The sequence below is a fragment of the Solanum pennellii genome, chromosome 1 (genome assembly GCF_001406875.1).
Source record: "Solanum pennellii chromosome 1, SPENNV200".
Lineage (NCBI taxonomy): Eukaryota > Viridiplantae > Streptophyta > Magnoliopsida > Solanales > Solanaceae > Solanum > Solanum pennellii.
In genome coordinates, this window is record NC_028637.1 from 3,470,137 (window position 1) to 3,497,515 (window position 27,379).

Here is a 27,379-nt window from a genome sequence, read left to right on the forward strand (position 1 = left end):
TTTGAGCTAGCTTTTGGGGTGTGAGTTAGGCCTAAGACCTAATTTCACACTTAGAATGGAATCGATTCCACATTGATTGGAGAATGAATTGATGGTCTCCTTATATAGATTTGAGAAATCATCCCCATGAGCTTTTTGGGGATGCACGTTAGGCTCAAGTGCCATATCTTTACATCCTTCACGTTCTCATTCTGTTTTCACATGATATAGTACCATGTTGTGGTTACATTTACTAATGTCAACCGATATTTCTACAGATCTTAGATTCATTTAAGGCTCATCCGCGTAGCTGAATCTCCTAACACCATGTCTCCCCTTATCTTCTTGTCCACGTCATTGGCTTGAAATACGGTTGTACTTTTTCCTCTTCCTCTCCCGAGTTCCAAGGGTATCTGATATTTTCTTACCATGTACTCCTAGAAGTCTGGCTTCTCATTTTACATGTTAGTGGTTACGAAAAATATTATATTGGACATGCAAGTGGAAGTTCTTGTCTATTTAATTATGTTCGATCCAAAAACATTCCTTTCAAATTCTATTCTTTCTTGTAGATCTGGAAAGAAGCAACCCCGATTGAGGAGGAAAGTGTATTAGAGAATATCCTGGACATATATATAGTAATCAATGATTTGAGTCAAATAGACGTTGAAATTCGGATCATTAAAAATCCATGGACTATAGCACATGAAAATTGACAAAATGGGGGGGGGGGAGGGTCTACCTACCATGGGCTCACTTTAGTCTCGTTTGACCTTAACGTAAGTCCACAAAAATTTGGGAAAAAAGACGTTGAATTATCGATCACCATAAAAGATCGTGGACTATAGCACATGAAAATTGACAAAATGAGGGGTTTACCCGCTTCAGGGATCATTTGACCTTTCAAATGGGTGGTTTTGTCCGTCAGGGCCAACTATATCTATATATAACACCTTAACGGATGTCCATACAAAATTTGTGCAAAAAAGACGTCGGGATTCCGGTCACCAAAACTCCATAGACTATAATACATAAAAATTGGTAAAATGAGGTCTACCTGTTTCGAGGCTTTTTTTACCTTTAAAATGGTCCGTTTTTGCTGTTAGGGCTAACTGGATTCATAGATAACGTCTTAACGAATGTCCACAAAATATTTGAAGAAAAAATATGTCGTAATTCTGGATCACCAAAAACCATGGATTATAGCACACAAAAATCGGCTATATTGGGGGTTTACCACTGTGAGACTCATTTCACCTTCAAAATAGGTTGTTTTGGCTTTCAAGGCCAACTAACTCCATAACTAAATCTTAACGGACGTGAACAAAAAGTATGGACAGAAATGACGTTAGAATTCTTGATCACCACAAAAGATTGTGGATTATAACACACAAAAATAAAAAAATTTTGGTTGTCAAGGCCAACTAACTCCATAACTAATGTCTTAACGTACGTACACAATAAAATTGAGCAAAGAAGACGTAGAAATTCTGGATCACCAAAAATCCATGAATTATAACACACGAAAATAGTAAAGTTGGGGGTTTACCTGCCTCGAGGCTCATTTGACATTCAAAATGAGTTGTTTCGGCAGTCAGCGCCAGCTGAATCCATAGATAACATCTTAACAGACATCAATAAAAAAAATTAGGCGAAAATGATGTCGAAATTCTGGTTCACAAAAAAAAGATTATGGAATATAACACACAAAAATTGGTAAACGAGGGGTTTACTTGCCTCGGGGCTTGTTTGACCTTTATAATGGGTTGTTTTGTCTGTCAGGGCCAACTGGATCCATAGATACCGTCTTGAAGGATTTCCACACTAAATTTGGGCCAATAAGACGTCATAATTCCAAAGCACCAAAACTCCATTGACTATAGTACACAAAAATTGGCAAAATGGGGTTTACAAGCTTCAAGGCTCGTTTGACCTTGAAAATGGGTCGTCTTAACCATTAGGCCTACAAGCTTAGTATCAAGGGACGTGCATGAAAATTTGATTAAAAAAGACATCAAAATTCTGTATCACCCAAAATCCATGGACTATAACACACAAAAATCGATAAAATGGGGGATTTACCTGCTCTGGGCTCGTTTAACCTTCAAAATGTATCGTTTTGGCCGTTAAGGCCAACTAGCTCAATATCATACCTCTTAATAAACGTCCACAAAAATTTTGGGAGAAAAAAATGTTGGAATTTTGGATCACCGAAAAACGATCGTGGACTATAACACAAGAAAATCGATAAAATGTGGGGTTTACCTGTTGCGGGGCACATTTGATCTTCAAAATGGGCGGTTTTTGTCGTCAGGTCTAACCGGCTCCATAGATGATGTCTTAACAGATGTCCATAAAAATTTGGGCTAAGTATGTCAAAATTTTATTTCACCAAATATTCATGGACTATAGTACACCAAAATCGGTATGAAGGGTTCCCTAATTCAAGGATCGTTTGATCTTGAAAATGAGTTGTATTGGCCATCAAGATCAAATATCTCCATATATAATGTCTAACGGGCTTTCACAAAAAAATGGGCAAAAAAAACGTCGGTATTTTATATCACCAAAACTCGCTTGTACTTTCAAAATGGGTCGTCTTGGCCATTAGGGAAAACTGTAACCATAGCTACCGTCTTCAAGTAGGTCCACAAAAGATTTTGGGCAAAAAAGACGTCGAAATTCATGATCATTGTAAAAGATCGTGGACTATAGCACATGAAAATAAAAAAAATGAGGGGTTTACCTTTTCTGGGATCGTTTGATCTTCATAATGGTCTATTTAGGCAATCAGGGTTAACTGGATCCATAGATGACGTCTTAACGTACATCAACAGAATATTTGGCAAAAAAGACATTGGAATTCCAGATAACGAAAAATCCATGAAGTACACCAAAATTGGCAAAATGGAGTTTACTTGCTTTGGGGCTTGCTTGACCTTAAAAAATGAGCCGTTTTGGTTGTTTAGGCAAATCAAATCCATAGATAACGTTTTAACAGACTTCCATGAAAAATTTGTACAAAATAGATGTCGAAATTCTGAATCGCCAAAAATCCATGGACTATAACACACGAAAATCAGTAAAATGGAGGATTTACTTGCTTCGGGGCTTGTTTGACCTCTAAAATGAGTCATTTTGGCTATCAAAGCCAATTGTCTCTTTAACTAATGTCTTAATGGGCATTCATAAAAGATTTGGGAAAAGAATACGTTGGAATTCTAGATATCCATAAAATATCATGGACTATATTATAGGACAGAATCATCATATCATATCATATCATAACATAATATAGCACTGTACCTAAGTGGGAACAAAAATCAAAAGACGAATCACTAAAATACCCTTGATGGATTTCTTTTTTATTTTCATAAACCAACTTAAGAGGTAATAAAAAATAAAAATGAAAAAAAACAGTTACAATGAAGAGGAAATACCCAAAGTTGCATTTTTCCTTCATATATATATATACACATCAATTCTTCTGCAGGATCATACAATATATAAGCATTTGTTATCTAAGAAAGAAATAATTAAACAGAATGGACGTTCATCAATTTTAGCTTGTACTTTTAAACAAATTTTTGTTACGAATTTACGACATCAGTATATTTTATATCGTATATACTAAACAAAGCTGTATACAAATTATAGAAAAGTCATGGTGTCCTATACAAAGCTGTATAATAATTCTAGACCACTGCCAATATAAGCTTTCAAAAGGAATGTATGTGCTTCACTTTTTCTATAATCTGCTTCACCTTCTTCAATGGCTCTTCGTGCAAGTAGGATGGATCATCGAGCACTGAAGCTAAGCTCCGATCACCAAGAAAAGCACGAAATGATTCTGCAACTGAATTTGACAGAGAGCTGAGATTATATCCCCCTTCTAAGAAAAACACGCAACGTCCCCCACATAAATCTTTAGCAAGTTGCTTAATGCTGGAGGCTAGCATGTAATATGTTCCTGTTGTGAACTGTAAGCTGGCAAGTGGATCCAACAGATGGGCATCATACCTGAAAATTTTAGACGACACGTTAGAATTGCTGTATAGATCAAATATCCGACCTCATTACAAGACCAGAAACGGAATATATGAGGCATGATAGTAGTGAATAGACCAAATATTCCGACCTCATTGCATTGCTAGTTTAGCAGACAACACAAGCATAATACATGACCCATTATTAACGTCAAAAGAAAAAGGAACCACACAGTAGAGAACAGTAAAGAAAAGTAAAAGGAACTGTGCTAGAATCATATGTTCTGTTTTATATTCCGAATGTTGAGACTATCTTCTTGACTGAATAGAAAATTACCCAGCTGAAACAAGGATTATATCTGGCTTGAACCTTTGAGCACAAGGTACAATAACTTCATCAAAAACTGTTCGCATTGCTGTATCACCGGATCCTCCAGGTAAAGGGAGGTTTAGTGTTGATCCTTCACCACTTCCACAACCAATTTGATCTATCTTACCAGTTCCTGGATAACTTCCAGCCTACATCGATCCAAAGATAAGTGAGCATAACTGATAAAAATCCGTGCAATTGTTAAGTTCCAGACTATTAATTCTACACATCGAGGTGCATAGCTAGCATATAATGAAAGCAATCTTATTTTCCTCTAAACAAAATGTTTGGTTGAGGTGAAAGGAGGAACGCAGTAGCAAGGGTGGGTTGTTTCCTTGTAATGTAGTAAGTAAAAGAAGATAACAACAACATACCCAGTGTGATTCCACAAGTGGGGTTTGGAGAGAGTAGCATGTAGGCAGACTTTACCCCCACCTTTTGTGGGGTAGAGAGGTTGTTTCTGATAAACCCTCAGCTCGAAAGAAAAGAGGATAATCCGGTTACGTGGCAGCACAAAAATATGACAGCAAAATACGAGATACAAGGCAAATGAAGCAACAGATAGTATTACACATTGAAGAAAAGGAACTGCGCCGATTACTAAATAATACCACTAATAAGGAGAAGCGGATAGAGGGGTAGCCCCATGCATCTTCCACACAAGGAATGACAACACTCTGCTACCTATCAACCTTCTAGCCTAATCCTCGCCCTCTACATTTTCTTATCTAGGGTCATGTCCACAGTAAGCTAAAGCTGGCACATGTCATCGCTAATCATATCCCCCTATCTAATAATAAGAAGATACAAGGCAAATGAAGCAACAGATAGCAACAAACATTGAAGATACGAAACTAAATGATTACTAAATAATACTACTATTTTGGGACGTGACGACAATCATAATTGATGTGTTTTATTTCTGCTCATTTGTAACAAATAAATTTCCAGAAGAGTAATCACCAAGTCCCAAGCACCCTTGAACTGAACAGTGCTGCGCCGATTACTAAATAATACTACTAATAAGGAGAAGCGGATAGAGGGGTAGCCCCATGCATCTTCCACACAAAGAATGACAACACTCTGCTACCTATCACCTTCTAGCCTAATCCTCGCCCTCCACATTTTCTTATCTAGGGTCATGTCCACAGTAAGCTAAAGCTGGCACATGTCATGTCTAATCATATCCCCCTATCTAATAATAAGAAGATACAAGGCAAATGAAGCAACAGATAACAACAAACATTGAAGATACGAAACTAAAAGATTACAAAATAATACTACTATTTTGGGACGTGACGACAATCATAATTGATGTGTTTTATTTCTGCTCATTTGTAACAAATAAATTTCCAGAGGAGTAATCACCAAGTCCCAAGCACCCTTGAACTGAACAGTGTCAAGAATAATCATTTTTGTGGATCACTAGATTTGGCTCAATTATTAGATAAAACCAAATGATCTTTCGTTCATACAAACTACATTTTATAATAGCAGTTGATTCAGAGGTAAAAATGTCAATATTTCCTAAGCAATTTGTTCAGTAATGTGTAGCTTACTTGGTGAGTTGAAAGGAAAAATATATCTGGGTCCTCATAGAAGGCGTCATTGGTTCCATTTCCATGATGAACATCAAAGTCTATGATAAAAACACGTTTCAATCCATGCATTCTTTGAGCATAACGAGCAGCAATAGCAATATTTCCAAACACACAAAAGCCCATGGCCCCCTTCGGAACAGCATGGTGACCAGGAGGTCGAATTAGTGCAAAAGCGACAGGAGGATCTTTGCTTACTCTGGATGCTGCAACCTGAAATATCAGATGAAACAATTAATCCAGCTTTGAGAGACAGAAGTTTACCAACAAAACGCACCCTGAACTGATTGCTACATTAAACGAAGTATTCCCAGTAAACTGAAATATTACTAACAGCTTAGACGGATACATTACCACTGAATCAACCAAGGAAATCCCAGCTCCAGCTGCCAATAACGACTCTTGGAACGTCTGCATCATATTATATCAAGATCAGAGTTCACATTGCCATAGGAACACTTGTTGTTAAATCTTTCTGACGGAACTCAATAATTTTAGGAACCTATTAGCTCATACGTATTCAAAAACTTTCCTGATTAAGAATGGTTATTTCATTAAATATTAGAGAACTTCGAGCATGAAATTTACTAAAATGGAATTTTAATGTCTATGGGGTTATGCACAGGGCTGAGCTTTCATAGTTACACTCCTACATCATCATGCATAATGAATAATGAAATAGTATCTCCATATGTTTAGTTGATCAATATAAAGCACCATATATGACCACTTGTGCCTCATTAGGATGATATTGTAGACTCATTGAAGAAGCAACCAGCTTTTCTGATCTGAGTTTTCTGATTAATCCTCATTCATGATGTCCTACAAATTTGGCGCTTGCCTAAAATGTCATGATGTAACTTAAGGTAGGATTAATTAGAACTTAAGAAAGCAATTTAAAGAGATATAGAGAAGATACAACTAAAAAGTACCAACAAGAACAATTTGACAGATATCAACAACACTACTTAGTGCACTTAAATAGCACTCCTGAACTATAGGATATCCTTTAATAGAATCAATCCACTTGAAAACACCCTTAAAAATCTTGAATCAAAGTTTGGATACCATCCAACTCCACAAAATACATCAGTCATCACAGGTAAGCTAACCCTAGTTATTCTAGGAAGCCAAGCATTTATACTAGGTCTAATTATTCCATAGTAATGATTTAGGTATTTCACATTTATTTGAGTTTTCCCATTAATTAGTATACTATATGTATAATATTTTCTTGCAATTTATGTTAGTTAGAAATGTAGAATAAAGTATAAATTTATATTAAATAAAAATTTTGAAATAGTATGAAAATTATATAAAGTGATTTTTTTGGAAAAAGAAAGAAAAAATTTATATCATGAAATAAGAAGAGACTAAAACAGAACATGCTGAGGAGAGAGGAGAAGATTCCTTTTTAGAGAGTAAAATAGAGGATTGGGCTGGAGTTGGTTGTCTAAAAAAAATAGAGAACTCTATATTTGGAGAGTAAATAGATTTTAAGGTTGGAGATGCCCTCAGGATTCTATTTCCAGTTGTTCTCATACTACATCAACAACAAAAAGCTAAAATAACTGAAGTTTGGAGTAACCAAGGCTGGGATCTTAGTGTCAGAAGGCCTCTAAATGACTTAGGATATGTCAGGATTCATAGAATTCCTCAACATTCTCAATTTCTTCAAAAGGAGTCTCACTAGAACAAGATAGGTTACGGTGGCTCAGAGACAGTACAGGGATCTTTTCAGTCAAGACAGCAAATTATACGAGGAATCAGAACAACCACCTTAATGTTCAGTGGCCCTGGAAGCATTTATGGAAACCAAGACACCATACAAAGTGATGTGTTTTGTTTGATTCGTAGTTAAGTTGGTCCGCTTCACACAAGAGAGACCGCAGAGGAGGAATACACCTTTGCATTATCTGCCATCTATGTGGAAGGAATGCAGAAGCAGATAGTCATCTTTTTTGCTATGTAAGGTGACTTCTCAACGGAGGGGCATATTTGTAGCTATGATTCGTTTAAGCCGGACAATACTAATGAAAACACTAGATATGCTATGAGCAGATTCATGAGCAGGAAGCACCACCCCAGTCTACTCCAGAGATAATCAACCAGGTTCTCACTTATATAAGCGAGTTATCCGATCAAGGCCAGGCATCCAAGTGTTTTCTGCACCAGCAACTTAAGTTCAAGGAGTAAAACATGCAGCTATTGTGGCTCCCCGCATGGATGCGTCCTTGGAAACATGCATGTTTCCTCGATTAACTACAGGGCCTATAATGACTAGTGACCATCATGATCTCTTTATTAAGTTCTTAAAGTTGAAACCTTTGGTCTTCAAGGGTACTGAATCTGAAGCTCTGACCTACCAGTTTCAAGAGGATACTAAATTGTGGTGGCAGTTCATGTTGAGTGTCGAGGCATCACCTATGACTTGCGCAACATTTTCTAGATTCTTCATTGAGAAGTATATACTCGGAGTTTGAGGGACAAAAGGAGAGATAAGTTCTTGAACATAGAGCAAGGAAAGATGTCGGTTGCAGCCTATGAGGCCAAATTTCGTGCATTATGCAGATATGCCACTTAGCTTTGCTTCAGTCCACAAGAGCGGATTCGCCGCTTTGTGAAGGGACTGCGGTAAGATTTGCAGATTCCAGCTTTACAGGTTGCTTTTGCAAAATCTTTACAAGAAGCGGTTGATTTTGTGATTGAGGTAGAGAAGGTGAAGTAAGATGACTTTACCAAGGTGTCAATATTTAAGAACTTCCATAAAAAAGTGAGGTTAGTGGTTCTTACTTTGGAGGCGGAGTTTTGGGGGTTATCCACCCCGTCCTCATCATTCTTCATTGCAAGTTCCAGTTGAGGGTCCGTCGCCAACTAGTAAGCCTTTTTCTGTGTTTGGGGGTTATCTTCAGTCTTTTTCGTCTTCATAGAGACCTACTCTCGACTCCAGAACTTGCTATGGATGTGGTGAGACTGCGCATATTAGGAAATATTGTCCAAGGCAGAGCCAACCTCAGTATGATTAGAGTTACAAATCTCCAGCAGTTAGAGGTAGGGGTGGTCATGGTAGAGGTTGTCATTCTGGAGGACGTGGTGGCCAAGGTAATCATGGTCACCAGTTCAACCAAGGTGGCAAGCAGGTGAAACTACTGGACGCAGCCCGATAGAGGCAATGGATAGACAAGCGATAGACCCATTGTTATGCTTTCCCTAGGAGGCCAGAGATAGAGGCATCTAATGTTGTTATCACATGTACTCTTCTGGTCTGTGATCGCATGACTTTTGTATTGTTTGATCCTAGACCCACATTTTCTTATATTTTCCCTTATTAGCTAATGGACTTGATTTGCATTGTGACTTGCTTGACATGCCTATTCGTGTCTCTACTCCTGTCGCCGAGTGTGTGTTAGTTGAGAAGATGTATAGGTCTTGCCTTGTGACTTTTATGGGGAGCAAAACTTACGTAGATTTGATTACACTGGAGATGGTTGATTTTGATGTAATTCTGGTATGCTTGGCTTTTGCTAAATTTTGCTATCTTAAATTATAATGTTAAGACTGTAACTTTGGTTAAGCCTGGGATAAATCCGCTGGTATGGGAGGGTGACTATGTTTCACCCCAGTTCACATTATCTCTTTTCTTCGTGCTAAGAGTTTGGTGAATAAGGGTTGTTCAACTTTCATATCTCAGGGATGATACTTCCAAAGTGCCATCGATTGAGTATGTTTTGATAGTTCGTGAGTTTGTGGATGTTTATCCTGCAGACCTGCCGGGTATACCAATTCATAGGGATATTGATTTTCGTATTGACATGGAGTCGGGGACTCGCCCCATTTCCATTCCCCTTATAGAATGGCCCCAGCTGAGTTGAGAGAGTTCAAGGCCCAACTTCAGGAGTTGTTAGGTAAAGACTTTATTAGACCAAGTGCCCCTCCTTGGGGTGCTCTAGATTTATTTGTGAAGGAGGAGGATGGTAGTTTTCGAATATGCATAGACTATAGGTAGTTGAATAAGGTAACTATTAAGAACAAGTACCCCATTCTTCGCATTAATGACTTGTTTGATCAGTTCCAGGGTGCTTGTGTGTTCTCAAAAATTGATTTGAGATACGATTTTCATCAACTAAAATACGAGCAATGAATGTGCCAAAGACTGTTTTCGAACAAGGTATGAACATTATGAGTTCTTAGTAATGTCTTTCATGAGCCAGATGAATAGAATTTTTAAGCCATATATGGATCTCTTCGTTATTGTATTTATTGATGACATACTGATCTACTCCAAGAGCAAGAAAGAACATGAAGAGCATTTGAGAATTATATTGGGGTTGTTAATGGAGAAAATGCTTTATCCCCAAATTCTCCAAGTGTGAGTTTTGGCTTGATTCAGTGTCCTTTTCAGGGCACGTGGTTTGGAGTGATGGTGGATCCCACTAAAATCAAAGCAGTGAATAGTTGGGTAAGGCCTACTAATGTTTTAGAGGTAAGAAGTTTTGATGGTTTAGCAGCTACAACCGTGGATTCATTAAGGAATTTTCTTCCATCGCTTCCCAACTGACCAACTTGACCAAGCAGAATGTTCCCTTTGTATGGTCGGATGAGTGTGAAAAGAGCTTCATGCGACTCAAGACCTTGTTGACTACTGAACCAATTCTTGCCTTGCCTGTGGAAGGTAAGAATTTCATTGTTTATTGTGATGCATCTTATTCTGGTTTAGGTGCAGTGCTAATGTAGGAGAGCAATGTAATTGCCTATGCTTCAAGACAACTGAAAGTGCACGAACGTACCCGACCCATGATTTGAAGTTGGCTGCAGTTGTGCATTGAAGCAGCAGAGGCATTATCTACCTGGGTCAAGTGTGAAATGTATACAAATCATCGTAGTTTACAATATGTGTTCACTCAGAAGGACTTGAATTTGAGGCAAAAGAGGTGGATGGAGTTACTTAAAGAATATGACACTACTATTCTGTATTACCCAAGAAAACTAATATTGCGGTTAATGCCCTAAGTAGAAAAGCAGGGAGCATGGGGAGTTTAGCCACTTACAGGTTTCTAAACGCCCATAGGTAGAGAGCTTCAAACTCTAGCTAATGACTTTATGAGACTGGAAGTAATTCAGAAATGAGGATTCTTGGCTTGTGTGGAGGCAAGATCTTTTCTTGACAAGCTTAAAGGAGAGTAGTTTGATGACGAGAAGCTGAGCCAAATTCGAGACATGGTGCTAGAAGAGTCTAAAGAGGTTGTGATTGATGAGGAAGGCGTCTTCTGAATTAAGGGGTGAGTATGTGTGCATCGTGTTGATGATTTGACTCATACTATCCTTGCAGAGACTCATAGTTCGAGGTATTCTATACATCCTGGTGCAACCAAGATGTATCGTGATCTGGAACAACATTATCGAGTGGAGTAGAATGAAGCTTACATTGTTGATTCGGTTGCCTAATGCCCAAATTGTCACCAGGTAAAGTACGAGCATCAGAGGCCTAGAGGTACACTTCAGAGAATGTCCATTCTTGAATGGAAGTAGGAAAGAATTGCAATGATTATCGTGGTTGGTCTTCCAAAGACATTGGTAAGTTTGATTCTATCTGGGTAATTGTTCCCAGATTAACTTAGTCTACTCACTTCATTCCGGTCAAGGTGACTTATAATGCAGAGAAGTTAAGCCAAACTCTATATCCGTGAGACTGTTCAATTGCATGGAGTTCTGATCTCCATCATATCAGATAGTGGTACACAATTTACTTCTAACTTTAAGAGGACCTTGCAGGCTGAATTAGGAACTAGATTGGATCTAAGTACTGCATTTTACCTTCAGACCGGTGGATAGTCTGAGCTATTCTAGATAGGGACGTCCGCAAGTTAAGGTCATCAAAGGAGATTGCATTCATCAAGGTTCAGTGGAAGAATCATATGTTGAAGAGTCTACTTAGGAGAGTAGATGCTAATATGCAAGAAAGGTAAATCACATCTTCTTGTCGATTTAGGTACATTTTCTTACCATCACCTTGTTTTGATCGTTCGAGGACGAACAATGGGTAAATTGGTATTTAGTGTAATGACCCATTAGGTTTTTTTTTAGTACTATAGCTTCTTATTTCACAAGACTCTTACAATAAATTCTAAATGGGTATTTTGGACTATTTGTAATTATAGTTATATAATTAATGAGATAGTTTTAATAATTAAATTAGTCAAGGGTTGAAGAAAATAATATTAAAATTAGTAATAACCCATTTTTACAACTTTTATAATTGGTCATGTATAATAATTAGGGTAAAGAAATAATCTATAAAAGAAAGACGAAAGAAAACTAGGCGAGAGTGAAAATGAATTAGTTGATGGATTAATGATTAGTCAATCATTGACTGATGATATGATAAATTTGGGTTAGAGTTGTTGTCACTAGTTTTCGAAGTCAGTGACTTTAATCTTATTACGTTGTCATCATATTTAAATTGAGTTTTAATATATTGAGATATGTAATTAAATATTAGGTGTATTAAATAATTTGAATATCATTAAAGTGATGATAATTAGAGCAACTGAAACTTACCCTTAAGCTTGAACTGTAGAAAAGTGACTAGATTTGTGAGAGTTGTTGGGTCTAGGCTAGACATATAGTAATATGGATGTCTATAGACTCATTTACTTATGAATGTTTAATAGATTGGAAACATTCGGAGACATGGAGGAAAGGAAAAACTTTGGAAAATTAGCTTGCTCAACTTCAATCCTTGGTAGAGGTGGGTTAAGGTTTATTCTATGTGATAGATAGACTTTTAATAGTGATTGAAGTTATTGAGTGATATTGTGAATTTCTTCATGTACTTGGTTATGTAAATTGGATAATCTATGTGTTGTTTGTGATTGATTTGAAATCCTTAGACCGTGAACTTTATAATCATGAACTTTCTCTATCGAAGTGATGTCTTGAATAAAGAAGGCTTGGTAAAATATTATTAATTAAGTGAAAAGTGGTGATTATAAATGATAAATTAACGATATATTTGGACCGAATGCCATGAGTTGGCACGATTTTATTGGATCGGGTGTCACGTTCCGGCAATATTAAAGGAAAACATATATAACATCCAAGCGTCACGTACTTATATATGTCTTTCTTTAATGTTTCCGTGTTGGAACATGACACCCGATCCAATAACATCGTACCGACTCGTGGAATCCGATCCAAATATATCATTAGTTTATCATTTATTATCACCACTTTTCACTTCATGAACAATATTTCATCAAACCTTCTTTATTTAAGGCATCACTTCAATAGAGAAGATTCAAGATTATAAATTTGACAGTGACAAGATTTCAGACCAATCACAAACACATAGATTGTCCAAACCTTACAACCAAGTACATAGGGAAATTCACAATATCACCAATGATTATCAGTCACTATTAAGAGTCTATCTATTGCATAAAATAATCCATAACCTACATCCACAGAGGAATCGAAGTCGAGCAAGCTAATTTTCCAATGTTTTTCCTTTCCTCAATGCCTCCGAACGTTTCCAATCTATTAAACATGCATAATTCATAAGTAAATTAGTTTATAGACACCCATATTACTATATGTCTAGCCTAGACCCAAAAACTCACACAAATCTATAGTCACTTTCCTAAAGTTAAAGCCTAAGGATAAGTCTCAATTGCTCTAATTATCATCATTTTAATGATATTCTAAATATACAATACACCTAATATTTAATTACACATCTCAATATATTAAAACTCAATTTATAATATGATGACAACGTAATAAAATTCAAGATTAAAGTCATTGACTTCGAAAACTAGTGGCAACAACTTTAACCCAAATTTATCATTATACTATAAGCCAAATATATCATATCATCCGTCAGATTGACTAATCATTAATTCATCAACCAATTCATTATTGCCCTCACTTTCTTATCGAAGTCCAAACTCTCATCGCATCCGCTAACACCCACTTTCAATTTATATCTAACCATGAAATATTATAGTATAATACTTAACCCCCTACCATTAAATAAGGACGTTGAAGATTCAAAACATTAGCTCGATGTCTGTCTTCCTTGTTAGACGCTGCAGGTAAAGTTTCTCGCCTAGTTTTCTCTCTTCTTTCTTTTACAGATGATTTATTTGCCCAAATTATTATACATGACCAATTATAAAAGTGATAAAAATGACTCCCTACTAACTTTAATGTTATTTTTCTTTAACCACCGACTAAATTAATTATTAAAATTAACTCATTAGTTATATAACTATAGTTACAAATAGTCCAAAATACCTATTTAGAATTTATCGAAAAAGTCTTTTATGAAATATGAAGTTAAAGTACCCAAAACGACCTAATGGGTCGTTACAATGGCTGACGAACACCCAGCAGAAAACACCAAAATAGTTTGGAAAAGGGAAAAAATAACCTAAAAATAAGTGTAATGTGACGCATGTGTGTTAACATCATAAAGTTAAATATGGTAGAGACTAGCATCAGAAAGAGGAAGAGTTACCGTAAGAGATATATTCTTACTGTGGAAGTAGCATATGTGGGTCCAGATCCATCAATGAAAATTAGACCTTTCTCTAAAGCTTGATCCATAGCCTGCAAATGATAGTCAACAAATCAAGAGAACATAGGATGAGAAATTAATGGTGACAACGGCGATGACAAAGATGATGATGATAATACTACTACTATAATAAATAAACAATAACAATTATTACAATGATATCACAAATAACAAAGAACAATAGGAACAGTAACAATAGTAAGGATGATGACAACAATTATGCAAAGTAAAAATGATGTGGAAAACATTCCCTCAGTTTCAGAAGGAATGGACAAGTTAGGAATATCAGAGTACAACCATTCAATTTCCTATCACAAATTATCAATTTCTTTATTTTCCTAAAATTAAAATTATATAAAAAAGTATTGTTACTAAATCTTTTACAACTAATACTATTTAGATAAAGCACACATTGAGGATAAAATGAGAGAAATGACGTTTGCGATGGTTTAGCCATGTCCTAAGTCAATTTATGAATGTGAAACCATAGCATGTGTAAGTGTTAACAAAGAACGAGGTAAACCTAAAATACATGAAAGAGAGTTGTCTCGATGGACCTAGTCTCTTGAAATCCATGCAGGCCTGAGCAAAAATAGGGGACCCAACATTTCTCCACCTGTTACAACTTTTTTAAAGAACAAATTCCAAAAATAAGGTAAGAAGTCCTTATGCTAACCTCTTCACGGTATATGACAAAATTACGCATGTAGACGTTACAAATAAAAACATTATTTTATACTATATGGAGTCTTCACATTCATGGTGCACTCTTAGTGAATGGCAATGACATGGGCATGGGTGCTTCACATACTACTTTAAGATAGAATAAATCCCACTAAAAGTGAAAAACGGCCATGTAGAATACGTACCAATATCGACTTTTCAAACCCAAATCTCCATGTAACATCAAAATAATAGATGACTTTTAAGAAAAACCCCAAAATTGAAAAAAAAAAGAGAGGAATGCCAAGCATGAGATTATCTTTATCTACGAACCAAAATATAAACCCGTACCATGATCGCATGGATTGAAAATATTAAGGAAATGTAACTTTTTAGATCGAATTCAAAGTTTGTTTGTATGATGGAAGTCATTTTCCATGGTAACAATTTTTCAAGAAAATGTTTTCTGGTGAGTGGAAAATAGTTTCAGAAAAACATAGATCCATCAAAGGATTAATAATAATCTTCGCAAACCAGGTAATGCTTTGGTTAAAAAATTTACTAGTAAATATCAATAATGCAAAGGTGTTGAAATAAATAACATAAAGCTAAAAATTTATTTCATAGTCTCCAATAAAAGATATGAAGTTAGAAGTAAAATAGAAGTTCGGAAATGACTTGCATCGATATATGAGGAAAGTCATTTTTCTCATTTTGATGGATAACATTTTCTAGAAACCAAAATGTTGTCGTCATGGAAAATATTTTACTGAAAAGTGACTTCCATCAATCAAACACACCACCACAGAAGTTTTGAATTATCGTACAACAACATTAACAAGAAGAATTACCAAACCTTATGGCTATGCTACCTTCTCAAGCCCTGAAATATAGGGCCCAACATGAACACTTCCTATGTCATCTGTTGTAGCTGGTCTGAAATTCTGCACTTCAACAACATCTGATCCTCGAAACTGGAACACAAGATAGCTTGATTAGTTGTATAGCTGTTTTATAAAATCTCTATATGCATCTTGCTAGTGCGCATGAAGGTTTAGGACGTTTTAATCAGAACCAAATCCCCCCCCCCTCCCCCGCCCAAAAAAGTGGTAGAGTTCTACTAGGATTCTCTTGCCTCCTATGATCACCATAGTGTTCAAGGTCCTATGACAAAGGAAAATTCACCAGATCTGACTTTATAATATCTCTAAGTTCCTAGTAGAAACTGCTTCACTCTAGCGTAGGATGGTAGCTCCTATAAAATTCTTCCTGTATATTGCTAACACTTAAGAATAGGAGGTAGCTCACACAAGGTTTAGCTATATAGCTATAATGGGAGTGTCATTAGGTGGCACATCATGTAGGAGAGTAATGACACCATTTGGGATGGTGATCCAGGCAAGAGGCTTGGTTTAGTCGGTTAACTATCGGTGTGCATACTGGATGACACTGAGTGTTACATGCAAGTTTGGCTTTTATGTCAACAGGATGCTGAGCAACAACAACCTGGAGGACTTGGGAACTATTGCCAGTTACGGAGATCCATGGTAGAGCAAGGCTATAGAATTTATCACATGTTAGCCGAAGTCCGGAGATTATGCACTATTATGGTGGTCATGGATAGATTTTCGATGTATGCCTATCTTCATGCATGCCTCACTGAGCTTTGCATTGCCGAGGAAGCTGTCAAGCTATTCTTAAGAACGAGTTTAAGTATTTGGGGTTGGCGAGGCATATAATTAGTGACTGAGACCCTCGCTTTACGGGATTGCACTTTCCTACTAGCTTCAACCCGTACACAGATGGATAGATGAAGCGAGTCAATGCCTTCTACTAGCTTCCACAATAAAGTTGCAATCAGTATAGCTTAGAGCCTCAGAATCATGTTCAACATGACTGAACAAAATAAAATGAAATTGATTGGCACTTCGTCAAAGAGAAAGTTACTAGTCGCAGCTTCAGTTTGTTTCATGTAGCGTCAGAAAACAAATAGCATATGTGCTGACATAGGGCCTCAGCGGACAGATTATGCTAATTAATTAGCATGATTTTAGGAGACCTCATTTTTCGTTTACCTAGCGTAATTTTTATAAAATTATCTCACATTTTATCCCAAATTTATTTTCCTCATCAAGAGATATCCAATGTGTTTGTCTTTTACCATCACTGGTGAAAACAATAAAAACAAGAATCAGCACTGACAAATAATTGTAGTTGTGTTTGTGGCATACCTTTGAAGTCAAATTCATCTTTTCCAGAGCTGTCAAAATTGCAGGAACTCTAGAGTTGCATTCTGGATGTGATTCCTGAAAATTTTTAGTGACTGAATTCCAAGAAATAGATATTCCCTAAAACAAAGACCTAGTAAAGAGAATCAACAAAAGATTTAAGCTAAATGTTAGGATGGTGAAGTTTACGCAGTTCTTACCCTAAAGAAATCATGCAACAGAATAGTAACAAAAATCAGTAAAAATAAAAGGAGTTGTTCTATGAAATCCAACTACGTACTTTGATTAGGGATCCTTGCACTGTAGGAACCTGAAAACTCAAAGCTATATCAACAACTTTAGCCAGAAAAATTAAGGGGCAAGGTCATAGGAGTGAAAAGTTCAAGATAGAATGGCGCATTTCTCCCCAAAGATATTTTGCAAGTGAAATCTAGTCTAAACAAAATTATTAAGCAACAAACTGTCACACTTAAATAGAATCAAAGTCAATATATTCATATGATTCAGGCAGCATCTCACAGAACAAGAAATCGCAATGGCACAATTTATTAGTCCAATGTAACCACACAACAGACATGCTAGGAAAAGAGAGAATGCCTCAGAAAAGCTGCAAAACTACTGTTAGAGGAACATCAAGCAACAAAGGTAAGAGTTCCTACAGGGGCGTCCAATAGAATTGGAAAAAAAAGGTAAGGAAATTGGAGAATATTTTGTCATCTCTAAAACAGAAGATAAAACTATGAAGCTTTCGACTTCTACGTTCCAGTCTCGTTATGTTAACATTAACTATTTGGCCGTGCATAGCTGCTCAGCAATACAAATAAAGGGTACTCAAGTCTCAAGATAAATAGAAAAACCAAATTAAATATAACACCTAATTCACCCATATTCAGGGAAAGAAAACTTAGTCAAACAAATCACAGTGCGTAATGGGACATGAGAGACAGTTCCTGAAACTAAAATTCTTGAAGTTAGATTCTTTGAACAATGGAACATCTCCTCTGACTGCTTACCTAATGATAATTAAAAGAGTTGGTTTGCTTGGTGGGTAGATGCTCACTAAGTGGTGGTCACGGTCCTTTCGATTTGGGTCATGACATTGGCTTTCACTTAAGTCGTGTAATTTTGAATTAAATGATCAATTTGGAACTTATTGACCGAAAATGTTGACTAGATCCAATGTGTCTTGAATTTAGGATTTTGCATAAGTATTGTATGGACTGATCCAATAAGATTTAAATGTCTACGATGTATTTTGAAAGGGAAAAGAATAGACAAATTATAATAAAAACCTGTCGATCTCCAACCAGTCGAAAAGTGACACATGCCCTAAATTTAAATAGGTTTCATGTTGAAGGAGGAACTATTCCTGGAAAGACAAGGATCCTATTGTAGGACATTTAACTTAACAGTCACTGGAATCGAGATTCAGAACTCTGGCATACATGAGTTCTGGACATCTGATAGGGAATATTTGGAACCTTGCAAAGAGCAAAAATCTAGGCATTCCCTACAAGAACTTTGTTCAATTGCAGATAAGTGAACCTTGGAATTAATATCTACTTTTTGCACATGCAGGCGACAGAATGACGTGCAACTACATAGAACAGAATAAGCACAACTTTTTCTTAGGGAACATATATTAACATTATCTACCTAATTCTCAAAATATATCTCAGTAGGGAAACCAATAAGATAACTGTGGGAAAAAGACACACAGGAGAGTATAGAGAAAGAATAACTGCAAAGGCAGTAATCTGCTAATCTTTGCAATTAAATGGGCGGAAAAAAAAATATTGCTTCCCCCTATGGGCAGCCAAAACTTGATAGGAAGTTCATAGAGGTTGTAATGAACTTGATGACGGCATATTTTGAGGTTTATGACATATAACAGTTCTATGTTTCAGATTTCACTGCCATTTAAATTGATCAAGACACTTGAAACAATTCGAACCCCCTGAGGAGATTCTTCTACCAAAAACAAACAAACTTTGGGCTGTAAAGAAGAGAAATTTTCTAGTTGCAACTCTGATATAAGAGTTTGGGTTGATTCCTTCTCAAGACATAAATGGTTATACAAGGCAAACACTTGATCAAAACCGTAGCACCATATATAGCTTTAGTTTAACTCTCATGGTGGACATCAAAAAAAGAGATATAAAAGTTGTTCCGCATGAGTTGGTTCCACAACAGCTCTAGGAGAAGAATGAAGTAAATGATTCCCTGGAATCACAAAGCTAGCTTGACAATGCATATGGTAAGTAGATTTACTTTACCTGATTATGACCCATTGCAGGAGCAGCAGCATAAATCACTTTTGCACCAACTGCGATATGATCAGAAGGCAAGCCAACATTTCTTTCCTTATGATTTGAACAATAAATGGTGCCTCGAACACTTGATGAAGAATATCCCTTTTCTGGTCTGATGTGCTTGGGGAGATCTGTATACTTAATGGTAATTCCATTTTTGGAATACTTTTTATGAGAGTAAACGTGATGTCTATCATAGAACAGCAAGTTACCTGCCAAAAGGAATTGAAACAATTATGTATATCCATTGAAGCAGTCCATTTTGAAAGAACAGACAAAACAACTCCGCAACAACAATATTTGACACAACGATCTTATACAGGAGTATCCCAACAGAAACTGTGCATTTTCAAAAAATACTTATTCACCTACAACCAGGCTATCCCAGGAAAAAAATCAAATGATAGTTTTCGAATCAGATAAAAGTTTAGCTGTGAGTCTGGTGGAGCTACGGTTCATTAGTTACTACTGCTTAAAAAACAGTAGACCTAAAAAGCGACCTCAATGACAGGTCACTTTCAAGATTCAAAGTTCACTTAATTTCCAACTTTATGAAACTAATTTAACATACTTGTAAATACTTGGTGTTTCCATTATCTTAGTAATCAAATTGTAAACTTGTTCTACTTTAATCATGAAGCATTTTGAAAGAATATTGGCTTCAAGTCAGAGCTATCTTTTCACGACTGCAAACAAAGATTATTACATAAAATAGTCATTGCAAGCATTATGACAGGCACACAGCTGACTTGCGTTTACATGTGCTAAAAAGGAAGTTTGTACCCTCCAGCTTGTGTGACTTCTATGTTGTTGATGTTGAGTCTGTGGTTGTGGGTAGAGTTAGGATACTTGGAGATTATGAATAATGAAAAGAAGTGGAGAAGGGACAGAGGGCAGGGTCTATGGTTTGGGAGAAATATCCTTGCAACTAAGTGAAACCTTAAAAAAGACTAGAGCCCATTTGGTTTGACTTTTTGAAGTGTGTTTAAGCTATTTTAACTTAAAAACACTTCAAAAAGTCCACTAATTAGCTTAAAACACTTCAAAAGTATTTGGACTGACTTTTGGAGTGTTTGGATAAGTTAAAAAAGTGCTTATAAGCACTTAGTTTTAAACAAAAACGCTAAAAATAAGACAAAAATCATAAGTTCTATAGTTTTTGGATAATAAGCCAAAAATGAAAAGTCAACCAAACAAACTCTAAAGCTAATACCAAAAGTTCTCAAACATCATTATTCATGCAAACCTTCACCTAATATTTAACCTAAAACTTGCAATTGCTGAATAATAAAGTTTATAGTTAATAGAACATCATCATATTTATATTGTGGAACATGGAATAGAAATTTGATCGACAAGACAATTAAGTTGGCAAGACCAATTCATAGAACAGAGTAACTAAGCATCAGCTTTTAATTATAAATCACCCCTACTTAGAATTTATAAACTCTTTTTCCCAATGAACAGGTCCAATGAACAATATTTGTATGACTCAAAGTGAAGAATCAACATGCAAGTAAACTAAATTAGTGGACCACATCAAAAAAAAAATTGAACTTTGTACGTTTTTCAGAACTTTCTAATGAGAACATACACAATATTGTGTGATTGAGTTAAATACAAAACGAAGTACAAAAAAATCCTGCTTGACACTACAATGGTGGTAGTGACCTGCAACTACTATCATATGCTCAACCGCCTGATCTCCACACCGAAATAAGAAGGTAGTAACCATCAGAACCATAAAAGGGGCATTCGACGTTCCCTCAATAATTTAATGTTGTTAATACTCTTTACCCTATACAAATGTTCTCGATCCTTTTTCCCATAAACTGATGATTCCATTACTGATTGTAACAGTTCACTCGACTTCTTCCCCCAATATTCAACTAAAATCTCAATACTTACCTTAACAACATTACCACAACGACACAATTTCTCAATTATAACTAATACTATAGCAAATTTCATTAATTATTGAGCAAGCAAGATTATTTGAACTTTGAAGTATCATTAAAAATAGCAGCAAAAGTAGACAATAAAATCACAATTTAACAATAAGGAATTAATAAAGTGTTTTAGAGCTTATCAAGGTAAAACCTAACATGGATTTTTTAATAAAAAATTAAGCGAATTTTGAAACTTACACTGGATCGAGGGGACCGCAGGCCGTGAAGCAGTCATGGCCGTGAAATTCGCCAGCGTAGGAGTTGCTGCGGCGGACATCATCGCCGGTAGAGAGGATACAGACTTCATCGCCGGCGCAAAAAATTACAAAAGTTTTTTTTTATTAAAATAAAAATGGGCCTCTTGAGTTTGGATAAATAATGAGAAATATTGCTTTTTTATTTCATTAAACACATAATAAATATTTTTTTAAAAAAATAAAAAACAAAGAGATGATTGTTAGTTTCAAACCTATAAAATAAGCTAAAAAGATAAACGATAGGATATTTTTAAATCGAAAAGATGAGTACAAGGGTATCTTTAGATCAAAAGATGGATGAAGAATATTTATAAACCTTTTCTTATAATCCAAAGTTCGTCATTTTTTGAATTTTATAATATTTTCTAGTGATGTCTTTTTTTTTAGTCAAAGTAATTTATGATTATTTAGAAATAAAGAACTCGGGAGGTCATTCTATAAATATATTTTTATCTTTTAAAAATCTTTGGAGATCTCATTAGGTCGCTATGTTTTTTTTTTAAATTTAAAATGAACCTTGTAGAATTTAATTAAACACTTTGTTTGTAGGATCGTTGAATTTTGTTCCAAGTGCATCCAATCACATATATATAAACATGAACTATATTATATAAAGCCACAATCTAAAATCATACATGTTATAGTGGTTCGTTTCAACACTTTTTTGGAGAAGAAACCTTCAAAGAATCTTCATACGGACTTTAGTGCAATTGGAGGAGGATGAAGGAGAACAAACAAAAGAAGTGTCTGTTTGTCTGAAATAGTAGAGAATCCCTATTATAATTCTAAAGGATACAACTCTCTCTCTCTCTCTCTCTCTCTCTCTCTCTATATATATATATATATATATATAGTTGGGTGACTCGATTTAATTTTCTTCAAGTCGCTATTATTATTTGGCGGATTTTTTTTTTATTCAACCGACCTCATGAGATCTCTTTCTTTAAAAAAAATATTTAGTTGAACAGCAACCGCATGAGGTTTTTTTAGCGACCTGTTTTTTAGGTCTTTCTTAATAGTAATTCTTTGGACTAAGCATTTGACTTGGTTAAGGGTATCACTTAGACCGGTAGATTACCAGGTGTTTTGGACTATTTTTAGACTAGGAAAGGAAGACAGACTTGTGATTTAGCATCCAAACCTAGGTTTTTAGAATGCAACAGGCTATCCAGCTGCAACAACAACTTTTAGACTTGATGTTATGCCTTTGTCAGGTGTTGGTGTACAAGTTATGCCCAGATCTGTTATATCTAATGTTTGAAAGGTTCTAGGAGATAGATCCACTTCAGTTTCACAATGGATAAGGAGAGAACTGTGAGTTTCTTGTGAGATGTCATGAGATGTTACAAAATATGAAATTGGCGGAGCCCGACAAATTGGTTACACTACTTTTCACATGTGTGGCCTATCCATGAAGTGGTGGCGGTTTGATGTGGATACTAGACCAACATGTTCATTTCCTCTAACTTGCAAGAAGAGAAGTGAAGTCAGTTTGAGCACTTGATATTTCAGATTGATATTTCATGCCTATGAGACTAAGAATTTGTCAATTCATTAGAAATTTGACTTATAATATCAATGTAGCAGCTTATCAGACAACCTTGTCTGGAGCTTCTTTTCAAAGAGCAAGTGGTCATGGAAATTGAGCTTATGCGCCACAAGGAATTTAGGAATTTAACGAACAAGAGGTTGCACTTCTTGTGATTTCAATGGTACCTCATCTGAATGTAGGGGATCTTTAAGGAGGGTTTTCATCCTCGGTTCAGTATAATTGTTCATGCAGTTATAGAAACGTACGAGGAAAGATATTTAGGACAAGGTTTCTACAACTTGGGTCAAGACGTATCAGGTCGGTATTAGAGGTTTTCTGGTTATGGTGACTATTCAGTATATTCAGATTCTTGTTAGTATATGGTGTTTCCTACTCCTACTATGAGTGTGGTGAGTTAGGAAAAATCAATAGAGATTTTTCCCGTCTTAGATTGAGAGGCCGACATCAATAGTGTTTTGTACATTTGTTGCTTCATTTTTGCTTCTTTTAAATAAAATTTGGGAAGTTCTTTTTTAAAAAGTGAGTAAATTTTCCAAATTCAACTTGGAAAAAAATGAACAATTTCATAACAAAACATTAATATCGTAAAAAAATGTTATTTTTGGAAAAAAATGAACAATTTCATAACAAAACATTAATATCGTAAAAAAATGTTATTTTAAGAAAGTGAATACAATTTATACACCATGACTTTTATGAAGAAGATGACAATGAACAAGAAAACCCTTATTTCTTTTTATCAGACTCACATTAGCTGGTCTTGATTCATTCAATTCATATTTAATTTAAAATAAGATTTTACCAATCTAACAACTATTCATTAATGCAAGATATGCCTATTTTAAGAAAAAAAATGGATAAGAATTCACCAAGTAATTTAGTTCCTCTAAAAAACACACAAAACTTTTTATTAAAAAATGGAGAAAGTTGAAGAAGATATGGTGTTGTCATGGGTTAGAAAATCGGGAAGTGATGGCTGCAAAATTCTCAAATCCCTTTTCTGATTTACGTTGATGTATTGTTCAATTTTCATATGTCGAATGTTAGGTTAAGTATGCAAATTTAAAAGGGAATTTTATTAATGAAGAAGATGATGAGAATGCATTCATAAAGTTGATGACATATAAACTTAGAAAGACTTGTAGAGATTACTGGACATAGCAAGTCAAGCTAAAGGATACTCCATCTTTTTCATAATCCCTCTTTTTTTCCTTTTTAATTATTATTTACTTATGATGTTTAAAGAATTATGAGTCTTTACTAATATTTTGTTTGATCTACATTTATAAGATGATTTATATAAAAACAAAAAATTCTAGGAGGTACAAAATATATCCAAAGATATATTATCTTTTCTAAAGTTTAGGTGTTGGAGCACAAACAAATTATCACTAATTGGTAAAATATGCACTAGTTTTATATTATTATTTTTTTCAAATAAAATGTTCTTTATTATATTTTACTATTACCAAAAAAAAAAAGAACCAGTATCACTAAATATCAAAACTCCATTGTTAAAATATTTAGGGAAAATTGTTAAAACAATATTAACTATATATTTTTTAATAACAAATTTCCTAGCTAATTCATGTTTTTCTTATAAAAGCACTAATAGATTGTTAGCTTTGATAATTGGCACCAAATAATTATTAATTAATTTTGACTACGTTTATTGTCCAAAATTATGTTGTAAATCTATTTTTTTGGTGCATTGAAAAAAAAACTAAAAAGGAAAAAAAATAAATTTTGATAAGTCAAATCGCTTAATTCTCCCTTGAGAAAAAACTTTATATTATTGTTGGTGACTTTCCAACTTAGAAATTCTTCTTTATTTTAAAAAAATAAAATAAAATAAAATTTGAGTTAGAGAAAGAGAAAATGGAGGAGTGGATTAGAAGTAGGGTCAAACCTTCACCAATAAATTGAAAATTCATGTAATCAACCAACATAGCTTCTAAGATTTTCCAACTAGCAATTCTTTGTATGTTACAATCTTTATTTCTCAAAGAATTTGTAAAATTATTTATAATCTCTCTTCGAATGCATATTCTATCATTTCTATCAAGTGTTTATAATTTTCACTATTATTATTATGAGAGTGAAATTATATATCCAAATTGTTTTAATATAAATTGACAACAAAAAGGTAATATGATTATTGATATCTTTAGTTATGCTATGTTTATGTAGGAAAAAAATTCCAAAATTTTTCAAATAAGAAGCTGAAGAAAGAATAAAGTTAAATGAAGAAAAAAGAGATGATAAATCCTAATGAAAAAAGAGAGAATATTAATCAAAATTTCATAAAAAAATTTGATGTGGTGAGATCTCACAAGCATTATTGTCTTTCCGAATCTCAACTTCTCAAAAAGGTAAATACATTGCTAATTTATATTATGTTATAGTTTCTTATACTTGTATTTGTACTTTAATTATAAACTAAAACTTAGACAATTAAAAAGAATACTTTCTTTCTTCTATTTTATCTGACGTTCTTTCCTCTATAATCTATTATTAAAAAGAATAATATTTTCTTAATTGAAACATGATGAAGTGTGAACCTCAATTTTTTTATATTTTTAAAGACATGTTTACTTTGACTCTACATGAAACACATAATTCTAAAACTTGTGGTCTTAAATACGTTATAATATTTGTGTGACTATAAAACTTCTCACTAATGATAAAATAAAAAATTTATAGCTTGATTATTTCAAATATAGACAGATGTCATATTTTTTTTAAAAGATTGATGGTAAAATGGTGTTACATAAAATCGGAGAAAAGGAGTACCTGACATGTTTATTACCAAAAGTCATTTTTTACCTTTTTAAACTCATTATTGTGAGGTCAAATTTACAGTATAAGGATTATAAAGCATGAATTGTATATTCGTTATTAGTGCTAATATTTATATTTTTTCTCAAGAAGATATATATTATACTAAACAAATTAAGCAGCATAAGAATTTATACATTATTCAAAACAAGTTAGAACAAGATAGGTTTTTCGAACTTGGAAAATGTCAATTTCTTTAAAGATATCTTATTGATTTTCAGCAACGTCATTGTTTATTACTCAAATGAAATAAATCAATATTTTATTGCACCTGAACTCAGAGCCATTATTGTGAGAAACCCTAATTTTGTCATGAAATTGTGTATGAAACAGGCAAACCAATGTTGGCCAAATAAAAATTGGACAACATGACATATTATGCACATAACAACGCTCAAGAAGGTGATTCGTTGGTGTGGTGTACGAGAGTGAGAAATAAGGCTTGCAAATTCAAGAACGATCCAGATAATGATTGCAAAGGGAAACACCAAAGAATGACAAAGAAAAAATAAGAATATTTTGAAAGTAATGAGTGAAACTTACTAGAAGATGGTCATAGATGTTTATTTTAAGTTTACTGAATTTCTTTTGTTTTGTAGTTCTGGTAGTTCATAGTTTATAGTCATTTTAGATTGGAGACTATAATTAATCCTCCTAACCTTATCACGTGCCTTGTTTCTCAAAATTTTATGTATCGAACAAAAAAAATGTCTCATAATTCAATTAACATAATTTACTTGATGATGTGAAAAATTGTTTGGTATGTGATTTGCATCAACCTCTTTTGTTTTGTTTTTCAGGAAAAAAAATATTTATAAAATTATTAGTAAATTTGAGCATTTTAGTAGAACGTTGGGAGTAATTGTCTTTTATTTAGTGATTGAACGTGGTCAGTCATGACCATAACTTCTCATTGAAACCCCATTATATCACTCATTTTTTCCTTTTTATGTTTTGTAATGGGATAAAGCACAAGTATCCTCTAGAATATGATCAAACTCTCAAAGTACTTAACTAGCGTCTTATTACCCCCCAACCGCGAACTGATTATTTTCCATATTTTTGTGCA

General features: G+C 34.6%; 1 protein-coding gene across 3 annotated transcripts; it reads right to left on the minus strand.

Annotated features, from left to right (window-relative positions):
• Window positions 1–3,515: 3,515 nt before the first annotated feature.
• Window positions 3,516–22,034, minus strand: LOC107003959 (histone deacetylase 14). Of its 3 annotated transcripts, none has more exons than XM_015202199.2 (10): window positions 21,862–22,034; window positions 19,679–19,926; window positions 17,683–17,712; window positions 17,406–17,480; window positions 16,047–16,148; window positions 14,472–14,543; window positions 6,288–6,344; window positions 6,132–6,146; window positions 4,303–4,484; window positions 3,516–3,999 (listed from the first exon to the last, which is right to left on the minus strand). In XM_015202199.2, the coding sequence occupies exons 1-10, from the start codon at window positions 21,968–21,970 to the stop codon at window positions 3,699–3,701; spliced, it is 1,191 nt and encodes a 396-aa protein (XP_015057685.1). In that variant the 5' UTR covers window positions 21,971–22,034; the 3' UTR covers window positions 3,516–3,698. The 3 variants fall into 3 exon arrangements, with proteins under 3 accessions (XP_015057685.1, XP_015057679.1, XP_015057682.1); XM_015202193.2 differs by having other exon boundaries at window positions 5,895–6,146; window positions 21,862–22,031; XM_015202196.2 differs by lacking the exon at window positions 17,683–17,712 and having other exon boundaries at window positions 5,895–6,146; window positions 21,862–22,029.
• Window positions 22,035–27,379: the final 5,345 nt, after the last annotated feature.

Excerpts from the sequence above, each read along its gene's own strand:
- LOC107003959 (XM_015202193.2), bottom strand. The coding sequence starts at position 21,970 with ATGAAGTCTGTATCCTCTCTACCGGCGATGATGTCCGCCGCAGCAACT. Across the intron at positions 17,713-19,678 it reads CTGCAATGGGTCATAATCAG|GTTCCTACAGTGCAAGGATC; the intron begins GTAAAGTAAATC and ends TTGAGTTTTCAG. Across the intron at positions 16,149-17,405 it reads AGATGAATTTGACTTCAAAG|TTTCGAGGATCAGATGTTGT; the intron begins GTATGCCACAAA and ends CTTGTGTTCCAG.